Source organism: Protopterus annectens, chromosome 5.part0 (assembly GCF_019279795.1).
Source record: "Protopterus annectens isolate FY-2018-M chromosome 5.part0, PAN1.0, whole genome shotgun sequence".
In the NCBI taxonomy this organism is placed as follows: domain Eukaryota; kingdom Metazoa; phylum Chordata; order Ceratodontiformes; family Protopteridae; genus Protopterus; species Protopterus annectens.
In genome coordinates this window covers 96,139,028-96,160,952 of record NC_056735.1, presented here as the reverse complement: position 1 = coordinate 96,160,952, position 21,925 = coordinate 96,139,028, and the positions used below count along the sequence as shown (strand labels likewise).

The 21,925-nt window shown below is 40.8% G+C and overlaps 1 protein-coding gene across 1 annotated transcript in view; it reads left to right on the top strand.

Annotated features, from left to right (window-relative positions):
* Positions 1-21,925, top strand: part of LOC122802503 (multidrug resistance-associated protein 1-like) — a 1,262,326-nt gene that overhangs the window by 853,023 nt on the left and 387,378 nt on the right. Inside the window, exon 18 of the mRNA XM_044072155.1 lies at positions 17,335-17,554. Coding sequence (XP_043928090.1) covers positions 17,335-17,554 — 220 coding nt within the window. The remainder of the gene's footprint in view (positions 1-17,334; positions 17,555-21,925) is intronic.

Below are 21,925 nucleotides of genomic sequence, written 5' to 3'. Positions count from 1 at the left end.
AGTTATTAGAGTAGCTGAATTGTAGAACCTGTCACTGTTGTGCCACAGTACTGCAGAGTTATTAGAGTAGCTGAATTGTAGAACCTGTCACTGTTGTGCCACAGTACTGCAGAGTTATTAGAGTAGCTGAATTGTAGAACCTGTCACTGTTGTGCCACAGTACTGCAGAGTTATTAGAGTAGCTGAATTGTAGAACCTGTCACTGTTGTGCCACAGTACTGCAGAGTTATTAGAGTAGCTGAATTGTAGAACCTGTCACTGATGTTCTTCATGTTTCACTGTTGCACTCATCACATTTGGGTTATCTGCTTGCAGTAGCCCTTAGTCGACCTGATTATCAAAGTCTTGGGTCCTGCGTCGGTTACTGTCTCATCTCCCATGACGTCAGGTAGTCAGGGGTATGAAGCATGCCGTTGACGCCATTACATCAGTCTTTCTTGCTGTGCGGTGCCCGAAGCAGAAGCAGTTTGCAAGTGCCGGTCGGCCGGCTACTGAAATTTTCGTTTTCGAGTTTCAGAACCGAAGTCTTCAACTAAAGCTAATTACCCCGTTGGGGAAACTTTTTCTTGCTCTAAACCGATGTCTGTAAAAGTCAGTAATTGTACTTCTTGTGGAAAGCAAATACCTCATAAAGATTTTCATTTGTACTGTATTCCTTGCCTAGGCCTTGACCATGACGTACCTCGCTGTCGGTTTTGTGCCTTATTTAAACAATGAACTATTCATCATCGGTATATTTATACTTATAAATATTTTGGTACTCGGTTCAATTATCCAGATATGGCTTCGGTAAGCCACCTGACTACTGACATTCCAAAAAAAACGCAAAGATAAAGACAGAGACAGACCGCATAGGTCCAAAGCTGCCGACGACGCTTCTCCTAAGCTAGTCACCAGTTCGCCGGTACTCAGTGAGGCGCTTTCGCAGCCCCTGATACCCACTACTTCAGATTCTCAGACCTCTACTGAGACCCATTCGGAATCCAGTATGCCGTGAGATGCTTCAACTGTGGAACCTGCGGATGTCTCTACCTTGGATGGGTCCGGAGCCGCTGTGCAGGCACCGGCTTCTGAGGGTGTATTCAGGCCTACTGGCTTGCATATTAAACCAACGTCATCTTCTTCTTCAAGGCCTAAAACTCGATCCATGCCTAGAAAACCGATGCCCAGACTGCATGGTCAGGCCTCTATGCCTAAAAAACAAATGATAAGAATGGCTAAAGACCTTATTACTTTAATCAGGGGAAGCCAAAATTCTCCCTCTAAGAGACCTAGGGCTGAGTTTGCTTATGATTCTTTTGATCAGGATTCTGAAATTTCTGTTTCCTCTGATGACCAGGATTTACCCTTATCTACCTATGAGGATTATGATGCAGAGGACTCTATTCCCACAGCTTCCCCTCCAGAGGATTTCTCTTTTGGTGAAACCTTGCATACTCTTTAGGAGCATTTTCACTGGGAAAGCCAGGATTACTCTAACTCTAAAAAGAGACTTAGGGATTTCTTACTCCTGCCCCAACACAGGCATTTAGCTATCCCTTCTGTACTGGACATTGTTGATGATGCCTTTTTGGAATCTACCTTGGCCCCTGACTCTTTACCTCCTGCTCCCAGAAAACCTGATAGATATTACAGGGTTCCTGAATCTCACAAGTTCCTCTTTAAAAATCCTACTGCAGACCCTATTTCACAGGGACCCAAGTGCATTAAGGCTACTACTGCCAAAAATCCTACCCCTTCTGATCGAGATTCCAGGGCGCTGGATAGATGGGGTAAGAAGGTATACACTTCTACTACTTTGGCCATTAGGGCCTTAAATTGCCAGTTTCATATGTTAAAGTATCAGCAGCATATTATTGGATTATTGGATTGCTTAAACAGAAAATCACGTTGATTCCTGACTGCTGAAAATAAAGATTTACCGGATTTAATGTATTCTGCTGAACAAATTGGAAAACATACTTTGCAACGTGGTTTTGATTCTTTAGAGGCATCTTGCAGGGTTGCTGTCACTGGGTCTGTACTTAGAAGGCATGCTTGGCTTAAGGAGCAATCTTTGCCAGATCATGTTAAAGATAAATTGCTGGGTGCTCCCTTAAACCAAGACCGCCTGTTTGGCAGCAAAGCAGAAGAAGTACTTAAAAAGATGGAGGAAAAAGCTAAATCTATGCAAACTGTTAAAGATTTCCTGCAAGTCCTGCCTCCCAGATTTAGAAGGCATTGGCCCTCTAACAATTGGTCCTTTCCTCCCTCTTCCAGGCCTTCTCAGTCCAAACCCAGAACCAGCAGAACACTCAGGCTTCAGTCCTGAGGTATTCACAGGACTAAGCAGTGGGGGGCTCCCACTTCCAAAACAGGAAGTAGTAAGACTTCCCCCTATGGTAAACTGTCTTAATGACTTAACTTTACACCTTCCAAGCCCTGCACAACTGACTGCTCCTTTAGGGGGAAAGAGTGCCCTACAGGCAAAAAATTGGGAATTCATTACCCAGGACAAATGGGTTTTAAATATAGTTTTCCAAGGATACAGATTCCACTTCCACTCCTTACCAACCCCATATGGTTGGCCAGATCCACCCCCAAATCAGTGGGCAGAGGCTCAAAAGCAAGTTCTCTCTCTTAAGTATCAGAGCTGTTCAACCTGTTCCAGAAGAAGAATGGGGACAAGGTTTCTACTCAAGACTTTTTCCTGGTACCCAGAAAAGACAATTCCTGGTATCCTATCGTGGACTTCCCTATACTAAGCACATTTTTGGTGATCCCAAAAATTCAAGATGCTAACTCTTCATCAGCTGCTTCCTATGCTAGGCAAAGATGCCTGTTTGGCAACACTGGATTTAAAGGAAGCTTACCTGCACATCCCAATCAGGGAATCTTGCAGAAGATAGCCACGCTTCAAAGCAGGCTACATGCACCATCAGTTCTCTGCACCACCCTTTGGCTTATCTACTGTGCCCAAGGTATTCACAAAGTGCCTAGCTCCAGTCATTGCATTTTGCAAACAAAAAATATTCAAATACCCATACCTGGATGATTGTCTAATTCAGGCAGAAAGCCAGGACATACTATTAAATCATCTGGCATTTGTAAGAAATTGTTAACTTCTCTGAGGTTACACTATAAACGAAAAGAAATCACATCTTGTACCATGCCAACAAATTGTATTAGTGGGAGCAAGCTTGAATACAACTTCCCAGATGGACTACCTTATGCAAGAAAAGCCAGTTCATTGGACAGCCTACTTCAATCTACTGGCCACAAAGACCCAGCTATCTGCAGGGAAAATACTGCAAGCCCTGGGGTTCATGGCCTCCTGCATTCTACTAATTCCATATGCAAGACTGCATATGAGGAAACTACAATGGTATCTAAAAAGCCTACAGTGTCAACATTCTCAGGATCTAGAATCAATGATTCCTATCATACCTTGTCTACAGATAGAGTTCCTTTGGTGGGCAGAGGCCTGCCACCAAAACATGGGACTGCCATTCACTCTACCCCCGGCTGCCCAAACCCTAACAACAGACGCATCAGACTATGCATGGGGGGGGGGGCTCACTTGACAGGGAAATGCACTCAGGGCAAATGGAACCCAAGTCAAATGCACCTGCATATCAATCAAAAAGAAATGTTAGCTGTACAGAATGCTCTGACAGCCTTTAAGGACCACATTCTTCCAGGACAGTTATTGGTAAAGACTGACAACACCACTGTTATGTGTGGTACATAAACAAGCAGGAGGAACCCACTCATATCCCCTCTGCACACTAGCCATGGCTCTGTGGAACACAGCCTTGAGCTACCAAGTGCACCTACAGGCTCAATTCCTGCCAGGAAAGCTAAATACACTGGCAGATGAGCAGAAGTGTCATGGACCCACACGAGTGGAAACTGGAACCAAAGATATTCAACATGTTGATAAACAAATGGGGGAGCCCAGAGATAGACCTGTTTGCCTCCCCCCAGAACTACCAATTGGACAGATTCTGCACAAGGACTCCCCACAAACAAGCTTGGAAAGTGGATGTCCTGTCTTTCACCTGGAAAACCCTATCAGTTTATGCCTTTCCTCCTCTGCCTCTCCTCTCCAAGGTACTACTAAAGATCAAACAGGATAAACCAAGGACAATACTAATTGCACCAGACTGGCCACGCCAACACTGGTACCCCCCTCTTACGCAGTGTGTCACTGCTGGCACCATGGCACCTGCCTCAGACCCCTGCCCTGCTGTCTCAGCAGGAGGGCCAGATTCTGCACCCACAGCTTCAAACCCTGAACCTGGCAGCCTGGCTAATTACCTGATCTCTCTGTTACCATCCCTCAGTAAGCAAGTGATGGATGTCATTCTGGAGGCAAGGAGGCCTAGTACTAGAAAATCCTATGCTGAAAATGGAAAATATTCTGTTCCTGAAGCCAGTCTCATGGGATGGGCACAGCAGTGCCCAATTTACCTCAAATTTTTCAATACCTAACTGAGATGCTGCACAAGGGCCTTTCCTTTTCCTCCATCAAAATTTATGCCTCGGTCATTTCAGCTCATTACAATACAGAACCACCCCTCTTCTCTTATCCACTGCTTAAGCAATTCCTCAGAGGGGCCAAAAACTTAAGACTACCCAGGAGAGCCCCTGGAGCCTTAACTTTGTATTGGAAAAGCTCACTCTACCTCCTTTGAGCCAACTGCAGATGTAGAGTTGAAATTCCTTTCTTGGAAAACAGCCTTACTTCTAGCCATCACTTCAGCAAGAAGGGTGTCTGAATTACAGGCCCTCATGGCAGTGGAGCCTTTCATCACCTTTCATGCGGACAGGGTGTCCCTCAGGACCAATCCCTCCTTCATGCCCAAGGTGGTATCCAGTGTGGCCCTTAATCAGTCCATTCATTTGCCAACCTTCTTTGCTAATCCACAGAACAAAGGGGAATGAAAACTGCACTCCTTGGACGTGCACAGACAACTTAGATTTTACCTGGCAGGACTAACCCTCTCAGGAAATCTGAACAGCTGCTGGTTGCATTTGCTGCAGGGGTAGAGGGGAAGGCCATTTCAAAGCAAACCATTTCTAAGTGGATAGGCCATTGCATTCATTTCTGCTATAAGCACCATGGAAAACCTACCCCACAGGGGATAAGACCACATTCAACCAGGGCTGCATCTACCTCTACAGCCTTTCTCAGAGGTGTCCCTAACAGGGACATCCTAGAAACTGCTACCTGGAGTTCTGTACATACCTTCACCAAGCATTACCACTTGCCAATTTTTTCAAAATCCAGCGATTGTTTTGCCACTGCAGTCTTGCAGGGCCTTATAGCTGGTCCTAATGCTATCTAATTACCTCCTCCCATCCTTAGCTTTGGGAATCTACCCAAATGTGATGACTGCAACAGTGAAACACGAAGAACATAGTACCCACCATAAATGTAGATGTTCGAGTGTATTCACTGTTACAGTCCTGGTTACCCTCCCTCCAGCCCCCTGACTTCTATTGATTATACCTCTATTCTTGTTTACTATGCTTAAAGCTTTTTGGTGTATTTGCTTTTTTTTGGAGGTGTAACCTTGTATATAATTGCTTCCCATTATGGGGGCACCTAACATCTGGGGGAAGAAAAACTGATGTAACGGTGTCGGCTGCATGCTTTATACCCCTGACTACCTGTCGTCATGGAAGATGAGACAGTAACCGACACAGGACCCAAGACTTTGATAATCAGGCCGACTGAGGGCTACTGCAAGCAGATAACCCAAATGTGATGACTGCAGCAGTGAATACACTTGAACATCTACATTTAGGTTAAGTGTACACAACTGTACTTTGTGCCACAGTACTGCAGAGTTATTAGAGTACCTGAATTGTAGAACCTGTCACTGTTGTGCCACAGTACTTCAGAGTTATTAGAGTAGCTAAATTGTAGAACCTGTCACTGTTGTACCACAGTACTGCAGAGTTGTTAGACTAGCTGAATTGTAGAACCTGTTACTGTTGTGCTGCAGCGTTGTTAGATTAGCTGTATTGCAGAACCTGTCACTGATGTGCTGCAGTACTGCAGAGTTGTTAGAGTAGCTGAATTGTAGAACCTGTCGCTATTGTGCTGCAGTACTGCAGAGTTGTTATGAGTAGCTGAATTGTAGGATCTGTCACTGATGTGCTGCAGTACTGCAGAGTTCATAGAGTAGTTTAATTGTAGAATCTGTCTGGTGTTACGTGTGACACGTTTTAGCTGGTGTTACATGCTGCATTTTAGTGTCTGGTTTTAAGTCCCATGAGCATTGATTATTTAGCATATGTAACCCTGTAATGCAATTAGTTGTGGTGTGATGAAAAGAAGGGTGAATCTGTGATGTATAACATGTGCCTTTACTGTATACATATTATGGTACATTTTGACCGAGTTATCAGAAATGAAACTAATTCAGTTGTGTGAATTAAGCTGACAAGGAAAAATGGATACTTTTCCGTTATCAGGTAAGCAGGCAAAGTACACAGTTGATGTCAAGTTCCAGCGGCTCTGTAAGGAACAGCATTTATCTGTTTTATCTTTCATGCTGAAGGCATGTTTTAAGTAACTGACACTTCATAAGTAGAGTGGAAGAAATGATCTGTGTGGCTGGTTGTCACTTTGCATCGATGCAGACTCGTCTGTGATGTTTTGTTATAGATTCCTTACTTAATCTCTCTGATGTGAGTTGGTACGTCCTCAGGGTAATCGTAACTCCTCCTTTACCTTTCTGAAAATTAGACATTTGTTAACTTCGTACATTGAAAAAAACTTGTTTTTATGTTGTGTCTGTTAACTCTGTCTCAGCTTCACATTGTTGATATAATGTAAAGTCAAAGGGGGGGGGGGTGTTGTAATTTGCTTCTACTTTCCCTCATGCCCTAGATGTGCTCTTCATGGATATGATAGGTAGGTCTGTTTGCTGTGTTCTTACAAGTGTTTATGGATGTGTAGATGGTAAAGGAAGTAAAGCTTTTGTACAAATGAAGAAACCTGTGTGATAGTCATTTTATTTAATTTTCCCACTAAGAGACCAATAGAAAAAAAATTAATACATTTGTGTACTGATGGCTGAGGATCGGCCTCCACTGGGAGGGTGAGGAACAGATATCATGACCTTTGTATGTCTTAGGGAAGTTTGAGAAAGTGTGTGTTTTGGAGTTGTGGTAGTTTTAGATACTGAAGAAAAGTCAAGAATATAGGCAGAAATTACATGATTTGAACATGCATTATCAGCAGTTTAGAATATTACAAGCACATTACAAGCAGAAAACAGTAACCTGCGGTGAGTTCACAGCCACCGAAAATTTTGCTTCACACTGCATCTTCTGTGTTGTGTACACTACTGTTACGCTGTGTATGGCTGTGACTCTGTGTGTGGCTTTCTACTACATGGCTGAGGGGAGGAAGAGTTAGAGTGCCTATGAATTGTATCATCGTATTTACTACATGGCGGAGGGGAGGGGGAGTTAGTGTGCATGTGAACTGTATCATAGTATTTATTACGTGGCTGAGGGGTGGGGAAGTTAGGGTGCCTGTGAACTGTATCATAGTATTTATGTGGCTGAGGGCAGAGGGAGTTAGGGTGCCTGTCATCTGTATCATATTCTTTATTACATGGCTGAGGGGAGGGGGAGTTAGGGTGCCTGTGAACTGTATCATAGCATTTATTACATGGCTGAGGGGAGGGGGAGTTAGGGTGCCTGTGAACTGTATCATAGTATTTATTATGTGGCTGAGGGGTGGGGGAGTTAGGGTACATGTGAACTGTATCATACTATTTATTACATGGCTGAGGGGAGAGGGGGTTAGGGTGCCTGTGAACTGTATCATAGAATTTATTACATGGCTGAGGGGAAGGGGGAGTTAAGGTGCCTGTGAACTGTATCATAGTATTTATTACATGGCTGAGGGAGTTAGGGTGCCCGTGAACTGTATCATAGTATTTATTACATGGCTGAGGGGAGGGGGAGTTAGGGTGCCTGTGAACTGTATCTTAGTATTTATTACATGGCTGAGGGAGTTAGGGTGCCCGTGAACTGTATCATAGTATTTATTACATGGCTGAGGGGAGGGGGAGTTACGGTGCATGTGAACTGTATCATAGTATTTATTACATGGCTGAGTGGAAATGGGTTAGGGTGCATTTGAAGTGTATCACAGTATTTATTACATGGCTGAGGGGAGGGGGAGTTAGAGTGCTTGTGAACTGTATCATAGCATTTATTATATGGCTTAGGGAAGGGGGAGTTAGGGTGCCTGTGAACTGTATCATAGTATGTATTATGTGGCTGAGGGGTGGGGGAGTTGTGGTACATGTGAACTTATAGTATTTATTACATGTCTGCGAGGAGGAGGAGGTAGGGTCCCTGTGAACTGTATCATAGTATTTATTACATGGCTGAGAGAAGGTTAGGGTGCCTGTGAACTATGTCATAGTATTTATTACAAGGCTGATGGGAGGAAATGTTAGGGTGCCTGTGAACTGTATCACAGTATTTATTACATGGCTGAGGGTAGGAGGAGTTAGGGTGCCTGTAAACTGTATCATAGTATTTATTACATGGCTGAGGGGAGGGGGAGATAGGGTGCCTGTGAACTGTATCATAGTATTTATGTGGCTGAGGGGAGGGGGAGTTAGGGTACGTGTGAACAGCATCATAGTATTTAGTACATGGCTGAGTGGAGGGGGAGTTAAGGTGCTTGTAAACTGTATCATACTATTTATCACATCGCAGATGGGAGTGGGAGTTTGGCTGCCTGTGATCTGTATCATAGTATTTTTACATGGCTGATGGGAGGGGTAGTTAGGGTGCCTGTGAAATGTATCATAGCATTTATTACGTGGCTGAAGGGAGGGGGAGTTTGGGTGCCTGTGAACTGTATCATAGTATTTATTACATGGCTGAGGGGTGGGGAAGTTAGGGTACATGTGTACTGTATCACAGTATTTATTACATCTGAAAAATGTTGATCCGTTCGGGTCAAGTATAAGAAGCACAAAAACAGAGCCCAAACAGGTCCTTCCACCCTGTGGCTGAGATCAGCAAAATAAATCCAACCGGTTAAAAACAAAACAGGTTTAATATGACAATAAAAACTAGTTGAGCGCTTTCACTCGCAACAAACAGCGAGCTTCATCAGAACAATTGAATTCAATGCTTTGCATACATTTATAATTAAAAATGGCGCCAAAAAGCGTTGCTTAAAAAAGGTCATTATTAAAGCAGTATTACACAATTTTATAAAAGAATTTCTAAAGAGAAATGCAGCACTGCTATATAGATACCTACAATGTAATATAATCAATATACTCAATTATGACTAAGTATACAATTGTTCATCTTATTGCATATGAATATTAAACTTTAATAATATTATAATCATTAAAAATTCTATAATATGCTAAAAATCTAGTAACATATTTAATAATAAGTCATATCATTAGTATGAGTAATTTAAGCTGCATAAAGCACCCTGCTGTAGGTCCAAAAATATTTAGTTATGAATTCATTCATTTAACATCAATAATGGTTTTATGGACAAATAGTCATTTAAACCTGGTGGAAAGGTAGCATCAGTAAGCACCTGCCAATACAGTTCTCTGTAGGCTAAATAATTGTTTGTATTGCCACCTCTCGGATTATTCTTAATTGTTTCAATGATGGAAAATTTAAATGTGTGCTCTATCCCTTTGTCAATAATATGCCTAGCTAAGGCATTTTTGTTGTCTCTCCTTTTTATACAGTATGCATGGGAATAAATTCTTTGTTTGAAAAACCTCTCGGTTTTACCGATATAAAAAGCAGGACAGACCGTGCATAAGGCAATGTATACCAGCATCTTCGATTTGCAATTCCCTTTGGATGTAAAAATTTTTGACCTATTTAGGTTCTTTAGCTGAATATGTCCGTTTTCATTAATGAAACTGTACTGGTTGCAAGCCCCACACTTGCTGGTATGTGTGTTAAGCTCGGTCTGTCCGTGTTTGGGTAATTCTAATAAACATTTAAGATTCCTTCCCATTTTATTTACAAATATTGGTCTGCTTCCAACTTTCTCCAAAATTTCATTTTGGCATGTTAAAATATGCCAATTCCTAATAATAATGTCTTTGATAATGTTACTAAATGGGCCGAATTCAATAATGCAAGCCTTTTTGTATATTTGAGTGGCTCCCCTTGTTGTCTCATTGGGAACTAACTCAAGTCCCAAATGGGAAACATTAGTTCCCAATAATGAGGTGTATCTACTCTCCCTTAGTTCAATGATGTAACTCGAAATGTCATTCATTAAATCTATGGCATAGCCTCTTTCGCGAAATAAGGAAGTAATAAATTCAATCTCCTTAAGCATGTCGGTGTATTCTGACGTCATACGCATGGCCCTGATGCATTGACCTTTGTATATATTACATTTCAACTTTCTAGGATGATAACTGTAAAAATCTATGTAAGAATTGGAAAAAGTATTTTTCCTGTGAATGTTTGATTTCAAACAACCATGGTCTACAGAAATCAAAGTGTCCAAGTATGGAACCCCCTGATTGTTGTGAACTTCAGTAAATTTTAAATATTCACAAGTAGAATTAATGTATGTAAAAAATTCGCAAAAAGACCTGTCATCACCATTCCACATAATGTAAATGTCATCCAAAAATCTGGAATAGTAGTAAATGGACTTGAAGTATGTACTGTTGAAGATGTGATTGTCCTCCCATTCAAGCATGACCAGGTTGGCGAATATGGGCGCGCAAGCCGCCCCCATAGCTACGCCCCTGGTCTGCTTGTACAGTTCCCCCTCAAAATATATAAAGTTGTTTTCTAACACTATGGACATCAAGTCCATTAAAAGTGTTATGGTATCCCAAGTCAGTTCTGTATGTCTTCTGAGACAATTACCAAAAGCTTCCAGTCCGTCCTCAATAGGGATACTACTAAACAAATCAATAACATCTATTTTGCATGACAGAGGAGTGTGGAAATTGGCGTGCCTGTCAACTGTATCATAGTATTGAATATGTGGCTGAGGGGTGGAGGAGTTAGGGTGACTGTGAACTGTATCATAGTATTTATTATGTGGCTGAGGGGAGGGGGCGTTAGGGTGCTCGTGAACTGTATCATAGCATTTATTACATGACTGAGGGGAGGAGGAGTTAGGGTGCCAGTGAACTGTATCATAGTATTTATTAAGTGACTGAGGGGAGGGGAAGTTAGGTTACATATGAACAGTATCATAGTATTTAGTACATGTCTGAGGGGAGGGGGAGTTAGGGTGCTTGTAAACGCTATCGTACTATTTTTTACATCTCAGATGGGAGGGAGAGTTTAGGTGTCTGTGATCTGTATCATAGTATTTATTACATGGCTGAGGGGAGGGGGAGTTTGGGTGCCTGTGAACTGTATCATAGCATTTATTACATGGCTGAGGGGTGGGGACGTTAGGGTGCCTGTGAACTGTATCATAGTATTTATTATGTGGCTTTGGGGAGGATGAGTTAGGGTGCCCGTGATCTGTATCATAGTATTTATTACATGGCTGAGGGGTGGGGAAGTTAGGGTGCCTGTGAACTGTATCATAGTATTTATTACATGGCTGAGGGGAGTTAGTGTGCATGTGAACTGTATCATAGTATTTATTACATGGCTGAGAGGAGGGGGAGTTAGGGTGCCTGTGAACTGTATCATAGTATTTATGATGTGACTGAGGGGCGGGGTGTTAGTGTACTTGTGAACTGTATCACAGTATTTATTACATGGCTGAGGGGTGGGGGAGTTAGGGTGCCCATGAACTGTATCATAGTATTTATTACATGGCTGAGGGGAAGGGGAGTTAAGGTGCTTTGGAACTGTATCATAGCATTTATTACATGGCTGAGGGAAGGGGGAGTTAGGGTGCCTGTGAACTGTATCACAGTATTTATTACATGGCTGAGGGGAGGGGGAGTTATGGTCCCTGTGAACTGTATCAGAGTATTTATTACATGGCTGAAAGGTGGGGAAGTTAGGGTGCATGTGACCTGTATCATACTATTTATTACTTGGCTGAGGCGAGGGGGAGTTAGGGTGCCTGTCAACTGTATCGTAGTATTTTTTATATGGCTGAGGGGAGGGGTGGTTAGGGTGCCTGTGAACTGTATCATAGTATTTATTGCATGGCTGAGTGGAGGGGGAGTTAGGGTGCCTGTGAACTGTATCATAGTATTTATTACATGGCTGAGGGGAGGGGGAGTTAGGGTGCCTGTGAACTGTATCATTGTATTTATTACATTGCTGAGGGGTGGGGAAATTAGGTTGCATGTGAACTGTATCATAGTATTTATTACATGGCTGACATGGCTGAGGGGAGGTGGAGTTAGGGTGCCTGTCAACTGTATCATAGTATTTTTTGTGTGGCTGAGGGATGGGTGTTAGGGTGCCTGTGAATTGTATCATAGTATTTATTACATGGCTGAGCAGATCGATAGTTAGGGTGCCTGTGAACTGTATCATAGTATTTATTACATGGCTGAGGAATTTAGGGTGCATGTGAACTGTATCATAGTTTTTATTATGGGGATGAGGGGTGGATGAGTTAGGGTGCCCGTGAACGGTATTATACTGTTTATTACATGGCTGAGGGGAGGGGGAGTTAGGGTGCCTGTAAACTGTATCATAGTATTTATTACATGGCTGAGAGGAGGGGGAGTTAGGGTGCCTGTGAATTGTATCATAGTATTTATTACATGGCTCAGGGGAGGGACAGGGGGGTTAGGGTACATTTGAACGGTCACAAAGTATTTATTACATGGCTGAGTGGAGTGGGAGTTAGGGTGCCAGCAATCTGTATCAGCATTTATTATAGTGCTGAGGGGAGGGGGAATTAGGGTGCATGTGAGCTGTATCATAGTATTTATTACATGGTTGAGGGTAGGGGGGAGTTAGGGTGCCTGTGAACTGTATCATGGTATTTATTACATGACTGAGGGGTGGGGAAGTTAGGATGCATGTGAGCTGCATCATAGTATTTATTACATGGCTGAGGGGAGGGGGAGTTAGGGTGCCTGTCAACTGTATCATAGTATTTTTATGTGTCTGAGGTAGGGGGTTAGGGTGCCTGTGAACTGTATCATAGTATCTATTACATGGCTGAGGGGAGGGGTAGTTAGGGTACCTGTGCACTGTATCATAATCTTTTATGTGGCTGATGGGAGGGGGAGTTATGGTGCCTGTGAACTGTATCATTGTATTTATTACATGGCTGAGGAATTTAGGATGCCTGTGAACTATATCATAGTATTTATTACATGGCTGAGGGGAGGTGGAGTTAGGGTCCTGTGAAGTGTATCATAATATTTATTACATGGCTGAGGGGTGGGGAGGTTAGGGTGCCTGTGAACTGTATCATGGTATTTATTACATGGCTGAGGGGAGGTGGAGTTAGGGTGCCTTTCAATTGTATCATAGTATTTTTTGAGTGGCTTAGGGAGGGGTTTAGGGTGCCTGTGAACTGTATCATAGTATTTATGTGGCTGAGGGAAGAGGGAGTTAGGGTGTCTGTATCATATTATTTATTACATGGCTGAGGGGTGGGGGAGTTAGGGTGCCTCTGAATTGTATCATAGCATTTTCTACATGGCTGAGGGAAGGGGTATTTAGGGTGCCTGTGAACTGTATTATAGTATTTATTACATTGGCTGAGGGGAGGGAAAGTTAGGGTGCCTGTGAACTGTATCATAGTATTTATTACATGGCTGAGGGGAGGGGGAGTTAGGGTGCCTGTGAACTGTATTATTGTATTTATTACATGGCCTTGGGGATGGGGAGTTTTGGTGCATGGGAACTGTATCATAGTTTTTATTACATGGTTGAGGGGTGGGGGAGTTAGGATGCCTGTGAACTGTATCATAGCATTTATTACATGGCTGAGGGAAAGGGGGAGTAACGGTGCTTGTGAACTGTACCATAGCATTTATTACATGGCTGAGGGGGGGAGTAATGGTGCATGTGAACTCTATTGTAGCATTTATTACATGGCTGAGGGGAGGGGGAGTTAATGTGCATGTGAAATGTATCATAGTTTTTATTATGTGGCTGAGAGGTGGGGGAGTTATGGTACATTTGAACTTATAGTATTTATTACATGGCTGTGGGTAGGGTGCCTGTGAAATGTATCAAAGTATTTATTACATGGCTGAAAGGTGGGGGAGTTAGGGTGCCTGTGAACTGTATCATAGTATTTATTACATATCTGAGGGGAGGAGGAGTTAGGGTGCCTGTAAACTGTATCATAATATTTATTACATGGCTGAGGGGAGGAGGAGTTAGGGTGCCGGTGAACTGTATCATAGTATTTATTAAGTGACTGAGGGGAGGGGAAATTAGGTTACATGTGAACAGTATCATAGTATTTAGTACATGTCTGAGGGGAGGGGGAGTTAGGGTGCTTGTAAACACTATCGTAATATTTTTTACATCGCAGATTGGAGGGAGAGTTTGGGTGTCTGTGATCTGTATCATAGTATTTATTACATGGCTGAGTAGATCGATAGTTAGGGTGCCTGTGAACTGTATCATAGTATTTATTACATGGCTGAGGGGTGGGGAAATTAGGTTGCATGTGAACTGTATCATAGTATTTATTACATGGCTGAGGGGAGGTGGAGTTAGGGTGCCTGTCAACTATATCATAGTATTTTTTGTGTGGTTAAGGGATGGGTGTTAGGGTGCCTGTGAACTGTATCATAGTATTTATTACATGGCTGAGCAGATCGATAGTTAGGGTGCCTGTGAACTGTATCATAGTATTTATTACATGGCTGAGGAATTTAGGGTTCATGTGAACTGTATCATAGTTTTTATTATGGGGATGAGGGGTGGATGAGTTAGGGTGCCCGTGAACGGTATTATACTGTTTATTACATGGCTAATGGGAGGGGGAGTTAGGGTGCCTGTAAACTGTATCATAGTATTTATTACATGGCTGAGAGGAGGGGGAGTTAGGGTGCCTATGAACTGTATCATAGTATTTATTACATGGCTCAGGGGAAGGAGAGGGGGTTTAGGGTACATTTGAACGGTTACAAAGTATTTATTACATGGCTGAGTGGAGTGGGAGTTAGGGTGCCAGCAAACTGTATCATAGCATTTATTATAGTGCTGAGGGGAGGGGGAGTTAGGGTGCCTGTGAACTGTATCATGGTATTTATTACATGACTGAGGGGTGGGGAAGTTAGGGTGCATGTGAGCTGCATCATAGTATTTATTACATGGCTGAGGGGAGGGGGAGTTAGGGTGCCTGTCAACGGTATCATAGTATTTTTATGTTTCTGAGGTAGGGGGTTAGGGTGCCTGTGAACTGTATCATAGTATCTATTACATGGCTGAGGGGAGGGGTAGTTAGGGTACATGTGCACTGTATCATAATATTTTATGTGGCTGATGGGAGGGGGAGTTATGATGCCTGTGAACTGTATCATTGTATTTATTACATGGCTGAGGAATTTAGGATGCCTATGAACTATATCATAGTATTTATTACATGGCTGAGGGGAGGTGGAGTTAGGGTGCCTGTGAAGTGTATCATAATATTTATTACATGGCAGAGGGGTGGGGAAGTTAGGGTGCCTGTGAACTGTATCATGATATTTATTACATGGCTGAGGGGAGGTGGAGTTAGGGTGCCTTTCAATTGTATCATAGTATTTTTTGAGTGGCTGAGGGAGGGGTTTAGGGTGCCTTTGAACTGTATCATAGTATTTATTACATGGCTGAGTGGAGGGGGAGTTAGGGTGCCTGTGAACCGTATCAAAGTATTTATTACATGGCTGAGGAGTGGAGGAATTATGGTGCCTGTGAACTGTGTATCATAGTATTTATTACATGGCTGAGAGGTGGGGGAATTATGGTGCCTGTGAACTGTATCATAGTATTTATTACATGACTGAGGGGAGGGGGAGTTAGGGTGCCTGTGATCTGTGTATCATAGTATTTATTACATGGCTGAGGGGTAGGGGGAGTTATGGTGCCTGTGAACTGTATAATAGTATTTATTACATGGCTGAGGGGAGGGGGAGTTAGGGTGCCTGTGAACTGTGTCATTGTATTTATTGGGTTCCTATTAGATGACCAAAGACGCATCCTTTCGAATGCGTCTTGGTCGAACTTGAAAAGACGAAAAGGCAAAATGACGAAGTGACATATAAGCGAATTCTTTCCCTGGGAAAGAAATCGCTTGGCCGCGTCTGTTACTTTGCTGTTTTTGTTACTGTAGTGCAATCTCAGAGTTGGTATATTTAAGTAGCGGGGTGTGGGGGGCACAGCCCCCATGTCTGGGGGGTGGGGGGGCAAACCCCCCACTTTATGTTATGTTTTAAGTGTTTTTTTTTTGTTTTTGTTTTTTTTGGAACAGTGATTTTTTCCCCTTGGAAAAATATCGCTTTTCTAAGCGTTCAAGTTATTAAGTTTTCACTTAAATGGGGTCGATAAATCATCGTTCGCTTTTCTAAGCATTTGATGATTTAATATAGACCCTATTTATTACATGTCTGAAGGGTGGGGGAGTTGGGGTGCCTGTGAACTGTATCATAGTATTTATTACAGGGCTGAGGGGTGGGGAGTTAGGGTGCCTGTGAACTGTATCATAATATTTATGAATTTTTCTTGAATGTCAAGTGAATCCTAATTACAAAAATGTTGTTTTTGTAAAATATATACGTGTGTGTGTGTGTGTGTGTGTGTGTGTGTGTGTGTGTGTGTGTGTGTGTGTCTATTACATGTTTGTATAAAATACAAGGTGAAACAGATATATATGGTTAAACAACAAATCACATATAGGGTGTATACATGTGTGTAATCAAATTTTGTTTAGAGAGGGGCTAAGCAGGAGAAGAAACTAAAGGAATTGTTCTTGCAATAATTTACCTTTTTGTAGAGCAGATACATGGTCTGGTATGAAAGCACACTTAACCCTGAGCTGCAGTAATGTTCGGCTAAACACCTGTGCAGGGAACAGTGTCCCCATTGTGTAAGGCTTAGGGGGTAAAGTCCTCCTTTGTGACCTTTATAGCTGCACAGTAACACAGTATCCTGATATTACTTATTCCTGATATACTGCAGGTACTTACTGCTATACTGTTCTCTGCATGTGACCAGGGCAGTGACCTTATACCATCCTCGTTGCCTGTTATAGTCGGCAGGCAGTTGGAGTAGGGGGTTCTGTTACCGATACACAGGTGTGAGTAATGCATACTGAGAAGACATGCTGGTCTTCTCTGCTGTCAGTAATTCCATGTTTTACAGAGGTGATATGTATATGTATATATTTTTAACATGCTGATATGCACATCTTTTTCTTAGGTGAAAATGTCCATCATTACACGATACCTGCTGGCCTTTGGACGTTTAGGAGTGTTTTTCACTGTGGTGGCATATATTGGTCAGAATGTTACTGCCATTTCACAGAACCTGTGGCTGAGTTCCTGGACAGCTGAGGCAAAGAAGGTCACTGACGTGATGGATTGGGTACACATACGGAACAGCAGGCTCAGTGTGTATGGCCTGCTCGGACTTGTACAAGGTACCTGTGTACTAGAAATGGTCACATTCCATGTTTACTGGTGTTTCACTGAGGGCAATAAAATCTGTGTTACAAAAAAGGCAGTAAAAATCAAACAACATGTTACATAAATATAAATAGACATTGCAGTCTGAAGCTTTTATCATAAATGTGAGATAAATGCTTTGTGTATGACATTTGTGTCATGATGCATGTTTGCCAGACAATTAAAAGCCCAGATATTTTATGATAAATTGCTTTGAAAGAAGTACTTTAACTATATATTTATAGCATATTACATGTCTCAGCTTAAAAAGGCCCCTATGATTGTTCGCCTAGTACAGACCCCTCATCCAGTAAGTATCCATCTCTGTCAGAATTATTCTGTTTTTGTCAAATTTTTTTTTATTAAATATTTCGGTGTGTCACAAAAAAGCAGCTGTATCATTAGATAGCTGAAATATACAAGGAAACTTTACATTAGTTTAAAGACAACAGAAAAAAATAAATTTTGTAAAGTAATTGCATATAATATGCATATCCAGATCCAGTATAGGGAAAGTTCATGATAATTCGATATAAACTTCTCTGTGATGCTTTCCAGTGTGTGACTTTTCCAAGAAATAAATTAAGTGGTAATGTGAATAAAAGCAGGCCCAAGCAAAATCAGTAAACCAGCAAAGAAACAGAAAAGACCAACCAACATGGCATTAAAATAAAAATAAAAATGAATCTTTAATAAATTGGTAAGCGCTTTCACACCTTCTGGCGCTTTCAAACCATAAAAATCACAAAACAACCCATTCTTACATATAATGTAATCAATAAATGAATGAAATAAGCTACATGATTTTAATGCTGGCTTTAAAGGTACAGTGTCATTTAAGCCGGATTATTTATCAGCTTGCAGAGTAACAATCCATTTCAGTTCTGCATATTCAGTACTCGTAATAAAATCACCCCCCTCAAATTATTATCAACAAGTTACAACACTAGAAATTTAAAAGAATGCAACTCTCCAAAAATATTAACATGTTTTAGTAATGCATTTGATGTTTTATTTCTGCGAATATCATGTATATCCTCTAAAACACATTCTTTTAAAGAACGATTAGTTCTACCTACATAAAGCATGAACATACGGTACAGAACGCCAGATAAACCAAACTCATACTATTATAGTCTGCATACAATTTAGGTTTATAACAAAACCTGTTTCTGGATGAATAAACTGTGAAGTAGAGCAAGTATATGTGCAGGCATTACAAGAATTGCATGGAAAGGGTACCTGTACATTTATGATATGTAGTGCTGTTGTTATTCCGTCCGTAACAAAGTTATCATTTCAAAGACTTATTATTTTTGAAACAAAATTTGGGTTTTTCACCTACAACTTTCTTATCGTATCATCAGCCATTAAAATTGGCAATTCTTCTTAATCTCTTCACATATTAAATTAAAATCACTAGAATGTGTAAGAAGGACCCTAGATATGTTAAGATTAAATAAAGCATAAGCAGATGTACTACTCATATTATTATCAGAAAAATAAGGTCAAGCTTTCCTAGCAGTAGCATGGTGGCCCATTAATAGTCTCAGTAGTATCATATGTCGAATAGCCTAGAACAACAAAATCATCACTTAATCCATAAAACACTCGCTGCAGGCAATTGTCTTCATTAGTCAGTCTAGAGGCTCTCATAAATTGTCTTTTCACCATATTCTTATGAACATAATCAGGATGCATACAGGCCCTGTGTAATAAACTATTCGTCTTGCACTGTTTCCTGTATATAATGGTTTTACTCAAGCCCTGTATTGTCTTGCTGATGTTAACAGCTTAGAAATCAATTCTAAGAGAAGAATAATTAAGAGTAAGTTCAAAAAGGTTCTAGTGCTTTCTAGGTATTGAACAAATTTACTCAATTGTGAAGAGCCTACCCACAGCAAAACGATGCCATCAATAAATCACTTATAAAATCTGATAAACTAAACCTACTGTCTGTCAAAACCTTAGTCATTTCCCAATGCACCAATACAATATTAGCATAACTGTTGGCACAAACTGTGCCCATCGCTACACTAAGTTTCTATAAATAAAACTTGTCTTCAAAAAATAAAAAACATTTTCTAAAATTAATTCTATTAATAAACAAATCAAATTAATTTGACCATTAGAATAATTACTAGTTAAAGAAAGAAATGCTCTAACATGGTCAGTAACCATATCATTTGGTATAACTGTAAATAAGGCACATAATCTAGAATTACAAACAAAATGTCAGAAGCCCCACTGAAATCCTGTCTATACACAAATAACTCATGTAAAAACCATGAGAACTGATAGTGCCTTATCTAACAATGGTTTACGCATTTTCTCAATGTAAACGGACAGATACAGGTTTTTGTTATAAACCTAAATTGTATGCAGACTGTAATAGTATAGGATTGGTTTATCTGGCGTTCTGTACCGTATGTTCATGCTTTAAGGTAAAACTAATTCTTTAAAAGAATGTGTTTTAGAACATACATATATGATGTTAGTAGGAATAAAACATCAACTGCATTAGGCATGTTAATATTTTTGGAGAGTTACACTTTTTTAAATTTCTAGTGTTGCAAATTGTTGATAATAATTTGAGGGGGGGAGGTGATTTTATTATGAGAACTGAATATGCTAAATGGAAATGAATTGTTGCTCTGCAAGCTGATAAAAAAGTCCGGCTTAAATGACACTGTACCTTTAAAGCCAGCATTAAAATCATGTGGCTTATTTCATTAGTTTATTGATTGTATTATATATATAAGAATGGGTTGTTGTATGATTTTTATGGTCTGAAAAAAGCACCACAAGGTGTGAAATTGCTTACCAGTTTATTAAAGATTCGTTTTTATTTTTATTTTAATGCCATGTTGGTTGGTCTTTTCTACTTCTTTGCTATGAATTTTCCAGACTAGAGAAACAGCTTGTATGCATGTAAATACGTGGTTACACAGGAAAAACATCTCCTTGAAGAAATGTCTTGCAATCTGGTACACTGTGTTATACACAACTTTGTAGGTAGTGCTGTAAATAGTAATACATTATCTGTAGTTATAAATTCTAACCCAGAATTTAACAATACACTGCTGTCTGGATAAATCCTGTGCTGATGGTGGTGCTGTAGTATCAGAAGTGTAGAATGAATGGAAAAAGCATTTCCTTTATCGAGTGACTTGAATGCCTTTAAGATTCCAAGAAGAAGACCTGAGGATGGTCCAAGAAATGCAGAACTATAATAAACTCGGTTAAATTAAGTTGCAGTAGAAGGTACAGCTTATAATATCTGTGCTGGGAAAGCACTTGTACGTGCAAAAATGCGTGGTATAAGATCACCCTGATGGACCAGTAAAAGAGTAAGTTCAAAACAACTAAAGCAATATTGAACCTGTGGACTCATCCCAGGCCTAACCCATATCTTCTGTGTCTAGAAGTGGTTTAAAACAGAATTAATACATCCATAATATAAATACCAGCCATGGTCACAGTTCTAAAAGTATTTGCACTTTGTGTCTCTTCAATGAAGGCACTAAGCTGAAACAAGATATTTGCTTTGATATCATAAATGACATTAAAACATGAAGTTCACTGAAAATATAAAACATGACATGAGGATACTGATGCTAAAATCAGAGCTGAAGAAGGGACTATATGGAGAAAACATCTATTTAAGAGATGAATGAAGAGGGTAACGGCATGTTTCCCCTTTAAGATCATACATAGAAACAATACACAACATGTGATCAGAGGGACCATGAAAAGCCTAACGATGCACATCTGTAAGAAGACACACGTAAAAGTTCTTGTTACCCTTTACCCTGTTACCCTGGCTCTGGGCCTGTTTGTCTCTACAGTGATTGTTCATAGCACATGAACAGTCCATCTTGAATTAGCAGAAGCCTTTCTTTACCTTGGCTAGATTGTGTTAATTGGCTGCTGGCTAGTGGGGGGCTGGTTCTTTTGTGCTTTTTAAAAAAAAAAAGTTGTCTAAGGTTGTATCTTCTGGTATTTGGATTTCTATATATGCACACTGAGCAGAGTGGAGGAGGGGGATTGACTACAGCTCTGATCTGAGATATATAAGTATCCATTTTTTTTTGGCTTATTTATACTGATTATTGTTTCTAGCAATTTATTTTTAGCACTTTTTATTGCCTGCGGCATAGTTTTTAGTGTGTTTTATTGCTGTTAACTAATCTGCATGGGTAACTGATTTGTTTGCAGTTAAAAGCATGCTGTAGAGTCTGTTTGCTCCTTTATCTGTTTAAAAACTTTTATTTTGTGACTTTCTGTAGTGTTTACTGTCTAAAGAGTATAGGCTAATAGCTTTAGTATTGTCCTAGCTCAGATTT